This window comes from Prorops nasuta, unplaced genomic scaffold, assembly GCF_024137725.1.
Source record: "Prorops nasuta isolate Cenicafe-Biocafe unplaced genomic scaffold, Cenicafe_Pnas_1.2 PNAS00007, whole genome shotgun sequence".
Lineage (NCBI taxonomy): Eukaryota > Metazoa > Arthropoda > Insecta > Hymenoptera > Bethylidae > Prorops > Prorops nasuta.
Window position 1 is genome coordinate 2843004 of NW_027116804.1, and position 12979 is coordinate 2855982.

A 12979-nucleotide genomic window follows, 5' to 3' on the forward strand; every position below is an offset into this window, starting at 1 on the left:
ATACGTTTAACTTTAACATTTTCATACAAACTACAAGAAATATGAAATAATAATAGTTCGGTTAGAAAAACTCAAGTAATCCATCGCCTACACCATACTATTTCTAATGGCAAATTTGGAATAATATTATATATCGATGAATTCGCAATGTCCCAATAAACATGAAATTCTAGAAGAAATCTAATCGATATCGCATAAAAGATTTCTTGAAAATATCATCTTACTGATATCTAAAACATATCTAAAAGATATGACACAAAGTAAAATATTTTATAGAGATATAAATGATATCTGCCAAATAAACTTTTAAAGTAATAATCGTAAAGATGTCATAAAGAAATTTAATGGTAATATTCAAAAAACATCTTAAAATGAATTATAAAATACAGCTTTTAGATACCTACATTTCTAAATCCATATTCCCTACTTAAAATATTTGTCGAGAATTATTATCATGGAAAAATATACATGAAAAATGTTCTTTAATGTCATAGAGGATATAAGATTTAAGTATTTGCTTGACCTTGATAGGTCATTTATATTCTTTCATATGCTTTTATATTTTTAATTGTTTTTATTTATACAGCCGTTGCGAGAAAAATTAGTTTTCAACTTAACTGAATTTTAAACTTTCACTTCCTCTGAAGTAACAGTTATAAACAAGGATTTCCACCGTCAATAATAATCAATAACACATTTCAAATCCCAATCCAATTATAATTACCAAAATAGTTACTTTTGATACAGAATCTAGGGATTTTTTCTTTCTTCGAAGACGCAGCTGATTCCCTGCAGCTGAATCAATTTAAATCTGAAATGCAATTGTCGATCCCAAATTTATCTTTTAAAATTGAAATTGCATTAACGGTTTATATTAGATTTTATTGCATCTTATATTAAATGTTATTGCATTGATCATTTGAATGTTGAAATATTGAGTTAGTTTAAATTTAATATAAAATCTAAAAATATTCGCCCTGGATTAATTTTAAATAATTATTTTTAACTACTTATTTTATCGTTGCAGTTATTGACATCAGAATTTTAGGAACCTACTATTATATGTATCATTGTGTCTATTGAATAGATTTAATTTGCTGTTTCAAAACAGTAAATAAGTTTCATAAAAAGGTTTGTGATCTGTTTTTTTATTTTATAATAAAATTAGGTTATATTTTATAAAATGACAAAATATATGTCGATTGCATGAAATTGTTGAAGTAAACCAATAATGTTATATATAGTACTTTGCATACAGTTAACTTAAAACAATACTATTAAACACAAACAATTCTTTACGTATCACCCAAACTATATTATTTGTGTCAGTTAGTATTGGTTTGGAAACTATAATTAGAAAGTTCCTTTAGTATAATGACAATTTACTCTGTTTAAGATTTCAGCAATAAAATACAACATGTTAATATTTTGTTACAGAAAATATACTCTTTCATTAACTAGCGTTTGAAATAATTTTAAGTATAAAGACTATAAGGCTTTATGTCATTTAAGTCTCATCTCAAAACTATTTCATTTTCACTGTGAACAAATAAAACATTGCTATATAGTTATTAATGTATAAGTGTTTACTATTAGGAATCATTAAATTATGTTTCAGATTTTTGATATTCTGTGCATTATTTAATTATTCAACAAAAATTGTGTAATTCGTATAATATGCACTACAGATAAATGTGTAGAATAACTTTGCGCAGAACAATATAAGTCACAAAGAGATATAAACTTACCATTATTAAAAAGTGATATTTTTGGGTTCTAAATTGAATTGTTTACATGATATCTAGCTCTTCAATATACCATAATCGATGAAACTGCTCACTTTAAAACATCCTTTTGTGAAAGTATTATTTTTAAAGCACGGTGTCTTTGTGATTTGTTGCTCTGTGCAATGCTGGCTACCATAAAAAAGAAGTTATTTTCTACATATTTTAATGTCAGTATTATATGTATACAAAAATGCACCACAGCCCATCATTATTATAAAGATGTATTTGCAAACTATAAAAATACATATATTTGTTATTTGCAAATATCATTTTTAACCTTATGATTTGTATAGGTAAACATGCAAAATTATGATTGCTGTAAATTAATATTATATATTTAGTATCAATGAGTTCGGTAAGCCATACCTATAAAGATCACTAAACCTGTGTTTCAGCAACCTATACAAGGTTTTTGTCTACAAAGTGAAATATATAATAGCTGAATTTACATTACTTTACTATAGCAACAGTATTTTATATTTTGTTGAATTTAATATTAAACAAAGTAATTATAATTAGTTAAAGAAAAATTATACTTTTAATAATCAGTGAAGGTAAATAAACTAAAACAGTATAAAAAAATCGCTTTTGAGATATCATTAAACTTGATACTAGAGAATTCTATATATAATCAAACAAATGGATTCCTCTGTCTTCCCATTAAAAAAAAAAACCTGTATTTTAAGTAACAATGTGTTTCCAAAGGATGAATATTTAATTATGAAAATTACCTAATTGTGTGTGGTGCTCTACAATAAAAACCATTATTTATATTTTAAAATATACAATAGATTTTATTACTATAATAAATTTGCCTTATTTAAAACAATAACTATTTGCTATAATAGTATTTCTGCTGTTATACAGCATACTTCATAAAATTGCATTAAGAAAAGATATCATATTGTTAACATTTTAACAAATGAAAGCTCAATGTTATCATTTTGAAAGTTTTTTTGATGTTATATTTTCTAAGATATAAAATTAAAAGTTATTAAAATGATCACAGTAAGTTACCATTTGTTGAAGATGTTAACAATATATGATGTCATTCTTTGATGCATCGCTCTAAGCAGTGTTGGCTGGGATGCTTTAGTACTATAGGTATTAAATGACGTTCAAATGACCTTTTTTAAATTTAAACATGTGTGTATAAGAAATCCTCGATACGTTTAGTGTTAATTTACTTGATGCTGTATGTGTTGGTATTAATAACTTTATATCCAAATGACATATTTTTATGCTGTGAATGTTTCTTATAACTAAGAATTGAAAACAGTTCCTTTTTTATGCCAAATATTTAATGAGATATATAATCATGACTCTTTATTTCTAGTAAACAATTTTTCAACTTAGTACCATAAAATGTTAAATTTATATTATTTTAAACTTAGAATATGCAAAGTGCTTACAATCTTATATTGCATTAAAAATTTATTTCAATGTAGGTAGTCTATTAATTTTTAAGAGCAGTAAAAAGCAATTATGGTAAATTCTTGAACTTATTAAAAAATTCCACTGATCTCTGTTTTATGATTGAATTTTCTTTGGAGTATCTAATTCAAGTCCTTTAGACATTATTTGCGAAAAAGCTATTTTAAATATGCATAGTTAAATGATTTTTACTCTACGAATTTAAAACTGAAATTGGGTTTACTTTCCACACTTTGAAGAAATATGTTCTAAATATTTAAAATTTTAATATTACCCTACACTGATCTCTCAATTGTGAACTATGAAAACATTAGTATTTCTTTTTCCCCTGTCTAGTAAAATAAATTATTTGTAAAAGAAACTTAAAAATGGTTAACCTTAAAACATTTCATGATAAATGATATTGATTTTGTAGAGCCTTCATTTCATTTTATAACAAACACATAAACGTTAAATAAATTAATTTATTTTATTTTTCATCAAATATGTCCATCAAGTTTTTTCCACTTTTTAATTGCAATGTTATTGATTTATCTTTGTGAATTTTTCTGACTTTTTGAATTGATTTATCACATTCAATATATATGGCAATCTTTTTACAATTTTAGGACTAATCTTTCGTTTTTCGTTGCCTTATTATTTACTTATACCAAAATCAGCATTATATGTTCTTATACACGATAATATAACTGTACTTTATGTAATACGATATAACATCATCAGTTACATAAATAAGCATTCTAAAGAAAATTCTTCATTCACGTGTGTAAAGTTGTCTGAATATGAGATTAAACCCCTCCAATACTAATCTAAAAAAAAACTAAGTAATTTTGTACTTTCCCTTCAAAACCTAGTATGAAGAAAAAAACGTTTATTACAAAAAAAAAGATTAAATATATGAAAATAAAAATTGTGCAATAAATAGCTATAATAAATATACTTGGCTATAAAAAGAATTGAAATTATATAAACTAAAAAAGTAATATTTAATATTAAATTGCTAAAAATGTTTTTTACTCCTTTCCTTCTATTAAAAAATAATGTCAAAAATCTTTTATTTTCTTAATGATTTTGTTTTTATAAATTGCTTCGATTTTGTTCGTAGTTGTGACAATAACATTAAGGAGACTTAACCAACACCAAGCAGGACAGGCGAGTACTGTGTATAAAAATGCAATCGTATATGTGCTTGTAATATAAAGGAGCCATGCCAAATAGAAAAGACTACAAAGATCTAAGTAGAAGTCAGCAATACCGACGACGACAGTCAATCACCAAAGCATGTATTGAACATTGTCAGGGCTTGGTATTACAGGAAGATGAAGATGTTGAGACTCGAGTAATTCTGTGCAATAATGTAGATATTGACTATAATGTGGACATGGATGATATTGAGCAATTACCAACAAATCCTAATCCAGCTTGTAATGAACTTGACTCTGAATCAAATTCAAATGTTGAGGAAGATGAATGTAATATTGAATGGCCTAAGTTTCACCTATATAAGGAAAAATCATTAGCACAGTTTCTAAGATATTGGGCAATCGAAAATAATATAACTCATACTGCGTTAACAAAATTGCTTAAAGGTCTTAGGATGAATGTTTCAGAAGATCTTCCTTGTGATTCTCGAACACTGCTGCAGACACCAAAAATTAGTTTAGTTCATTATTGTAACTCAGGAAGTTATTATCATTACGGTTTGCGAAAAGGTTTAACGGATCATTTAAGAAATGCAGTACCATCGTCAAGTCCAATTGATAATCCGATAAAAATAAACTTAAATATTGACGGCTTACCCTTAAGAAAGAGTTCCAAAAGTCAAATTTGGCCACTGTTAGCACAGGTCGTGTATAATGATAAAAGAGGCAAGCCATTCTTTATAGGGGCATTTCACGGATACTGCAAACCATCAACATCAAACGAAATACTTGATGAATTTATTAAAGAATACCTTGAAATTAAAACTGAAGGATTTGAATATCTCAATCGTAAATACTCAATTTCAATAAATAGTGTTATTTGTGATTCACCTGCAAGATCATTTGTGAAAGGTGTTAAGAGCCATACTGGATATAATGGATGTGAAAAATGTGAAGATGAAGGAGAATGGAGGGATAATCGTATGGTATTTTTGATAGAGCATGCTTTATTACGAACTGACGAAGCATTTCTTTTAAGAAAGGTCGAAGATCATCATATAAGCGTTTCTCCTTTTGAGGCAGCTGGATTAAAAATGATATCACAATTTCCTCTTGATTACATGCATCTCGTTTGTCTTGAAGTTACTAAAAGGCTTATAAAGTTCTGGTTAAAAGGGGTAAAAAGTGTTAAATTAAGCTCCTCTCAAATTCATAGTTTATCAACTGACTTAAAATTAATGAAACCTTATATATCAAGCGAATTTAACAGGAAACCAAGAGGGCTGGATGAATTAGATAGATGGAAAGCGACAGAATTGAGGACCTTCCTTTTGTATACCGGTTTTTTAGCAATGGCGTCCTATTTATCCGATGATTATTTAAGACATTTCTACTGCTTACAATGTGCAATTACGATCTTGTGTAACCCTTTCGATTATTCTGTCAATGGTGATTATGCTCACCAATTGTTGTTGCATTTCGTAAAAGCCTTTAAAATTTTATATGGAGAAGAATACGTAGCATACAATATACATAATTTAGTACATTTGTTCGAAGATACTAAATTACATGGATGTTTGGACATGTTCAGCGCATTCCCATTCGAGAATTTTATGCAAGAGATAAAAAAAATTATAAGGAAAACTTCACAACCTTTACAGCAATTACAAAGGCGATTGTCAGAAATGTCTGAATACTATGAAAATCCTAAGTGTGAATTAGTGGAAAGTTTCGTTTTACAGAAACCTATGGAAGAAGATCTACCATTTGGCTACACTCATTCGCATCAGGAGATACAATTTAAAGATTTTACAATATCTTGTTCCAAACAGGCTGATAAGTTCTGTTATATAAAAGACGGACAAATTTTGTGTATTGAGAAAATTGCTTACGCAGATAAAGAAGAAGTTGTTTTAGCTAAAGTATTAAAAAACTCATCAAGTGTTCATCTGTATCCTTGTGATTCACGCAATTTAGGGATCAACGTGGGTAATGAATGGTCAAATATAGAAGTATTTCCTGTAGACAAAATTGTAGAAAAAATATTACGTCTACCATATAAAAATACCTATTGCTTCTTACCACTACTTCATACTGCTAACTGAGGTCAGTAAAATAGTAAAATCAAGAGAATATAAAAATTGTTAGAACATAAAAAAATGTCCAACTTTAATCGATAAATAAATACAAATAATATAGTTTAAAATTCCAAAAATAAATGATATTTATAATTATGTAGATAATACAATAAAGTTGCATTACTGTAATAATTAAATAACATAATGACTAATGAAATTAAATAATTTTATAATTTGTACTTTAGTTATCTCACGTATTAAATAAAAACGTCCAGTTTTTAATTTTTACAAGGGTTTCAGGTGTTTAAACATATTGAGATATTGGTTAGGTTTTACGTTTGTTTCAGACAATAGACAACAAAATTGTTATTTCCTTTCTTTTATTTGTCTTCTTTAAATTTATATACAAGCACGTTCTCACTGGTTATTATGCCTTGTAGCTTTGTTGATTTTACACTATTAGTTTTTCAAATCTTTTATTATCCTTATAACTTTACACGCAACGCAGACGATAAGAATGATTTGATTTAGGTATATGGCGGTAGTTGTTTATGGTTAGCTCAACCAATGAGAACATTGTGCCATATATTATTTGAGTGTCCAAATTATATCCGTCAATAGAAACAGCACCTTTTCTACATTTTTGTTGCAAAATAATAAAAGAATTATCGCATTTAAAGTTTTCATGATATAAAAGAGGAATATGTAAATATATTTTGCAAACTTTTCATTTAAAGATTTTTTAAATTCAACTATTGGGACCTGATATTGACCGACGCTATAAGAAGAACTATCCTCGCGGTGGACATGATAACTCATAATGGATTTATTTGAAATCAAAACACGAAATATTGTTTGTTAACAGGAGAGAGAGAGAGTATAGTTTTTAATATTAATCAGAACATTTAAAAATAATTGAAATCTGAATTTTTAGCATAGCTAGAGGTAAAAAGGATAATATTTAATTCAAATTTATGCTACATATACTTCTAAAAAGAGTTTTGATCAGAGAAAAAAAAATCTTTATTTAATCATGAGCTATATTTACCTAGTATGTACCAGAAGATATTTCGCTTTCTAATTTCAGATAAATCAGTAATGTGTTATCATGTCGACAGTGAGAAATAAAGATATATTAAAAAGATATAGGTCCTAGCGAATGAAATTTCAAAACTTTCAATTGATAATTTTAAGAAAAATTATTTGAAAGCTGCTCTATTATATTTTTAAAATTTTGAATACATTAACACACTACTGTTTTAATTTATTAAAATAATTATATGAAATATTTTTAAAGCTCTCAAACACATGTAATTCCTTAAATGCGTAATATTTATGGTTTTATATTCCGAGTTCATTGAATAAACTGAATTTACTTGAAGTTTAATGTATAACTTTTTTTATTACAGGTAAAACATTCAAAAATCAATGTAATTTAGTTTTTTACTGTTGATTTCAAGTTGTGGCCATTATGACAGAAGTTAGTAATTTATTTTATAATATTTTAACTTTTTACTAATTCCGTCTTCAACTATTTATCTAAATATTATTCTAACCATATTTTCTCAATTGCATATAATGAAAGTATAATTGAATGAATTGCAGAATTATTATGTAATTATTTGGGATCAATTCTGCTCCGTTGTCCCTTATAAATGGCAAAATTTATCCGAGAAGTCATGTATGTTCCCTGTAGGACAAATAAATTTAACGAAAGCTATACAGAAACGACTGACTCCTGGAAAAAATTGGATTTGTTATAAATTTAAAAAGGTCTTGGGACCGTACGCTTCTTTTGAAATAGCTCGAAATGCGGAAAAAACATGTATTGATATTTCAAGTTCAGATGATTTAAAATTAAATGCCTTGTCCAGCATAGAAATGGAGAGTTTACCCATAAAAAGATTGACAAAAAAAAGGAAATTTTACGACGATGATTACGACTATGGCGATCCAGAATCTGTAAGTGAGTCTGAAACGGATAATGATAAAAAGAATCGTAAGTTTTATTAGTTTATGTATTATTAATGAAAATAATAAATTCAACATAACAGTCTTGCTTATTTCATATAATATATACGCAGGAATACAAAAAATTGGAAATGTTTAAAATATTATAGAGAAATAATATGACTTTTACTCTTTCGAAATATTTTCAAAATATTTGCTACTCCGCTTATATGTAATTGAACTATTATAATGACCTCGAAAGTTATCTACAAAGATAATATTAGCAATGTAGTTTTTTGAAATGCTTGGAGTACTGAAATATCGATTTATATATTACCAAATATTTGTAATCACACAGTTCACAAATATTGATTTGGATTTTCACATACTTTAAGATTTCTAGAAACTACTGTAATTTGTCAGAAACATACGATGTAATTCAGAACTATCATACCCTTGGTACAGACCACATGCCTAGCTATCGCAATTGCATTTGAGAATGTATCTGAATAAAAGATCTATTGATAATTTAATAGTATCAAGTAGGATATACAATATTTTAAAATTTATTTGTTTTCAAATTACTATAACGTTGCAGGAAAAATTGAAATGCCTAAGTCGCTTTCACTACCTCCGTCAAATTATCAGCCCCGGATAATAATGAACAAATTATATGAACTTCAGCAGGTAAATACTACACTATTATTTGTAGTAATAATAGTTGCTTCAAATTAATTTGTTCATGTAATTTTTTATCTATTCAGTTTTAACTTGCATTATTGATTTTATTTTGTTAGGCAAAAAAGAATAATGTGAGGAAACCAATCCCTTTAAAACAGAATATATCAGTGTTTTCAACCAATCCACAAGTATCCAAGGCGATTGAAAACACCAGTATGCTTAATCATAAAGCTGTGGATAATGATTCCCCAAATGGTTCAAATGCTTCATTTCATTCGTGTTCATTGCTTAAACAGAAATTAAATTTAATTTAAAAACAACTTTTAACAAAATTTGTTTAATTTTATAGAAACTGATGACTGCAGTGCTCTTAGAGCGAACACCGATGAAAATGTGTGTAGTTTGTTACCTGCACAACATAACATCACTTCAAGTAAGCATATTTCATTTTGATGACATTAATTCAGTTACTCTGAAGTTAATCAATTCTTATTTTAATGTCGTTAAAAATACAGGTTTTACGAATTCTGTTCTTTCTTTTCCAAAGAATAATAATCAGCGGTTAAACCGAATAAGCGAATCAGTTAGACTTGAGCAGGTTAACACAATATATATGAATTGTGGAAAATTAAAATTTCGAAAATATTTTTCTTAATTTGCAATCATATTATTTTCATTAAAAAATTTAGACTTTGTATAATTTTTATAATTAGACGGAGGAGAATAGTGGACAGATGGAAAGACCATCATCTATCTCCGCACCAGCTTTTCCACCCTCATATCAGGAATGCGAGGAAGATTCAAACAACTTTAATTTAAATGAGGCTACGAATGACAATGAAAGTATACATAGTCTAGTTTCTGAACAAGAAACTGGAATTTCAAGTAAGTATATTTTATCTAATCATATAAGATTTATGAAAAATGTAAAAAATAGTATTTTTACTATATGCTTCCCGTTCGGAATGGTAACTTTGGTTTAATCATTTTGTTTGTAATTTTTATACTTTCGGATATAATCTACATATTAATTTTTATTAGCTCTATGTGTTTAGTTTTTCAGGGCCAATCAGCTAATTACTTTTCACAAAATTAACACGCTGCGTATATAAACCTGAATCTTTCATGTCTTGGCTAAAACAAGCAAATCGCTATTCTCAGACTTAACCGTTGTTTCATTTATTCAGCAGAAACTATGAAAAAATGTATTTTTTAACGATTTTATGATTGATATATGAAACAGAAGGTTTGGCATATTGTCCTGATTTTTTCCTGAAATTCCTGCACTAATGGATAAAATGAAAAAAGAACAGGACGCAAAAGATCCAGGTTTGCTGACGGTAGATGCCGTAAAAATATTTGTTGACGAAGGGTTAATATTACTATATGTATAAGCAATTATAATACTTATTTGATACTACATCCGGCTACTGCGATATTTTCTAATAACTAATGATCGAATGACATATTACGTGCAAATATTTAATTTTTATTGAATAGCGCAGCTTCGTAAAACACAAACAGATAAAGTTTGAACTCTTATCAGAAACAGAATTTGTGCCTATTAATATAATTCAGGCAATAAGTTCTGTTTAACACTGTAACTATAGAAGGTATCAATTTTTATTATAAGACCAATCTGAAGCACATTTCAACTTTTACTTAAAAAGTTAATATAGCAAAATTTGGTATATATGCTAGGTACGAAGTTAAAAGGAATTTTATAGTCTAGGTCATTTTAAAGGACAAATCCAGTATACACAGTTAATCCATTCCATGAATAATTTATTAATATTCAATGAGATAAAAATTGCATGTTAATAATCGGTTTGATGAAAGGCTTATTGTATCAGATAGAAGGCTTTATTCTTTTAAGAGAGAATAGTCGCCATACAGCAAAAAAGAAAAAGAAACGGGTAGTAAAAAGTTTACGAATGAGTACAAATGTATAAGTATGTTACATAATTACGTATGCACACACACAATCACCCATCCATAGGAATTGCTTTTCAACAATGCATATTCTTAATTATAACTTTTTAAATATGAAACAACGGCTCGACATAATTTTTTTGTTACAGGCAACTTAATCGTAGATATTAGGAGATTGCACAATGATTTTAATTTATTTCGGGCAGAACTAAAAAAATCAATGAACACACAGAGTAAGATTTTGACGGAAATGTTAGCCCTTATGCATGACGATACTAGAAGAAACGATATTCAGACTACAAATGACACAATGGGCTTTCTATTGCCTGATTTTCCTATACAAAGCATTGAAGATTATATAAAGTTTGAAAAACAATTGCAGGAAGATAATGAAATTCGTAAACTTTTTGTAAGTATTACAAATAGATTGTTAACTCGAAATGTGGAGTCAAGTTAAATACAACAATATGCTTAGAAAAGTTTTGAAAATTTCCTGCAGATCCTAACTATTATGCTTCTAATATGAATGGGAATCTAGGCTTGGAATCTGGATTGTTGAAGACTATCAACAATCTTTCAACAGATTTTTTATCATTCTTAAAAATATTGCCGACAGGCTTTGACAGAATAGACTCCAAGACCAGATATCCTTCCATGCCGGAAAAAGAATAGCTGGGATTTTTAATATATATTTCAAATTATACTAGGGATTATATTTTTGTAATTTTTCCTTGTTCAGAACAATATTCATTTTTTAAAGTTTTACTGCTACCTTTATCTAAATTATGCTCACTTAAACAATTATTGCATATTTTAATAACTCATTGTTAAATTTATTTTTCTTTTATAGGCTAGTAAAATAAAAAGGATCGGTGGTAATACTATTCAAAAAGTAGTTGCAAATATTTTGAATTTTGCGATTTCCTTAGAAGTGGGTCATAAGCTTACATGGACAGGATGCAATGGTTCAACGAAAATGGAAGGATCCACTTTTGCTAATATCATCGTGGGTGAATAATCTCTTCAATTGAAATTGTTTTACTTATATCATGAAAACTTGATTTTTTTGTAAACTCTTCTATTTCATAGGATCAGTATTTCAACAAAATGACCTTAGTCATACTGCAACAAGCACTGGTGTTATCAAACACATTAAAAGCTGGCTCCAACATGCAGGAGATAAGTTACGATATAGACAGAAAAAATTGGATAGGACGAATTGCGCACTTAATTCATCTAGAAATTAATAAAATAATGAGCTTCATGACAATGTCTTATTACTCTTTTTTCTCATTAGTATTATAAAGTTTCTTATTTTACGAATGATAATAATTGAAAAACTAATTTTATTTTCAATAAGAAACAATATTTTTTATGTAATTTGTATCCTTATATAGAAATTTGCGTATATAAGCTCAATTTTACTGTCCTATATTTAAGTTGGTTAAATGATATTCAAAAATAAAATACGTTAAATTGACAGTAAAGAAGATCTTTCAATTACTAGAATATTTGAACTATTAATTTCTTTAGTACTTTGGTTAATATATAGAACATATAGTCGAGGCGAGATTGTGGATATTCATGCATTAGCGCTGTGATTTTGGAAATGAAGAAGCGGGCGATATATATTTAACAACTTAAATGTTTATTATTTTAATAACAAAATATTAATTATTCGTTTAGTTCGATATGCATAAACACAGCAGTAGTCAATAAATGTCCACAATCTTTAAATCTTCGATAATTTTAACATATATTTCAGGCTTATTTAAAAGGTTATATTTTAAGCTTGATCAAGTATCGGAAATTTGTTCACTTTTCAGCTGTTTACTATAGCCTGTAATATGAAATCACAATTACAAACCATATTAAACAGCTCAAAAGCGAACAAATTTCCAAGATTTGATCTACCCGAAAGAATAATCTCTTAAATAAGCCTGAAATATATCTTAAAGTTATCGCGCGTGGGGCT

General features: G+C 27.6%; 1 protein-coding gene across 7 annotated transcripts; it reads left to right on the plus strand.

Annotated features, from left to right (window-relative positions):
- The first annotated feature begins 518 nt into the window (after nucleotides 1–518).
- On the plus strand, nucleotides 519–12466 carry LOC136775150 (uncharacterized). Of its 7 annotated transcripts, none has more exons than XM_066729655.1 (12): nucleotides 519–938; nucleotides 1028–1131; nucleotides 7851–7921; nucleotides 8047–8440; nucleotides 8990–9078; nucleotides 9189–9327; nucleotides 9422–9505; nucleotides 9588–9670; nucleotides 9786–9957; nucleotides 11154–11413; nucleotides 11855–12014; nucleotides 12094–12466. In XM_066729655.1, the coding sequence occupies exons 3-12, from the start codon at nucleotides 7913–7915 to the stop codon at nucleotides 12249–12251; spliced, it is 1548 nt and encodes a 515-aa protein (XP_066585752.1). In that variant the 5' UTR covers nucleotides 519–938; nucleotides 1028–1131; nucleotides 7851–7912; the 3' UTR covers nucleotides 12252–12466. The 7 variants fall into 7 exon arrangements, 5 of the variants coding, with proteins under 5 accessions (XP_066585752.1, XP_066585748.1, XP_066585750.1 ...); XM_066729651.1 differs by having other exon boundaries at nucleotides 11855–12010; XM_066729653.1 differs by having other exon boundaries at nucleotides 8047–8407; nucleotides 11855–12010.
- The last annotated feature ends 513 nt before the right edge of the window (nucleotides 12467–12979 follow it).

Bases quoted from the DNA above. Each gene is read 5' to 3' on its own strand.
- LOC136775150 (XM_066729650.1), top strand. From the start codon at position 4,429: ATGCCAAATAGAAAAGACTACAAAGATCTAAGTAGAAGTCAGCAATAC.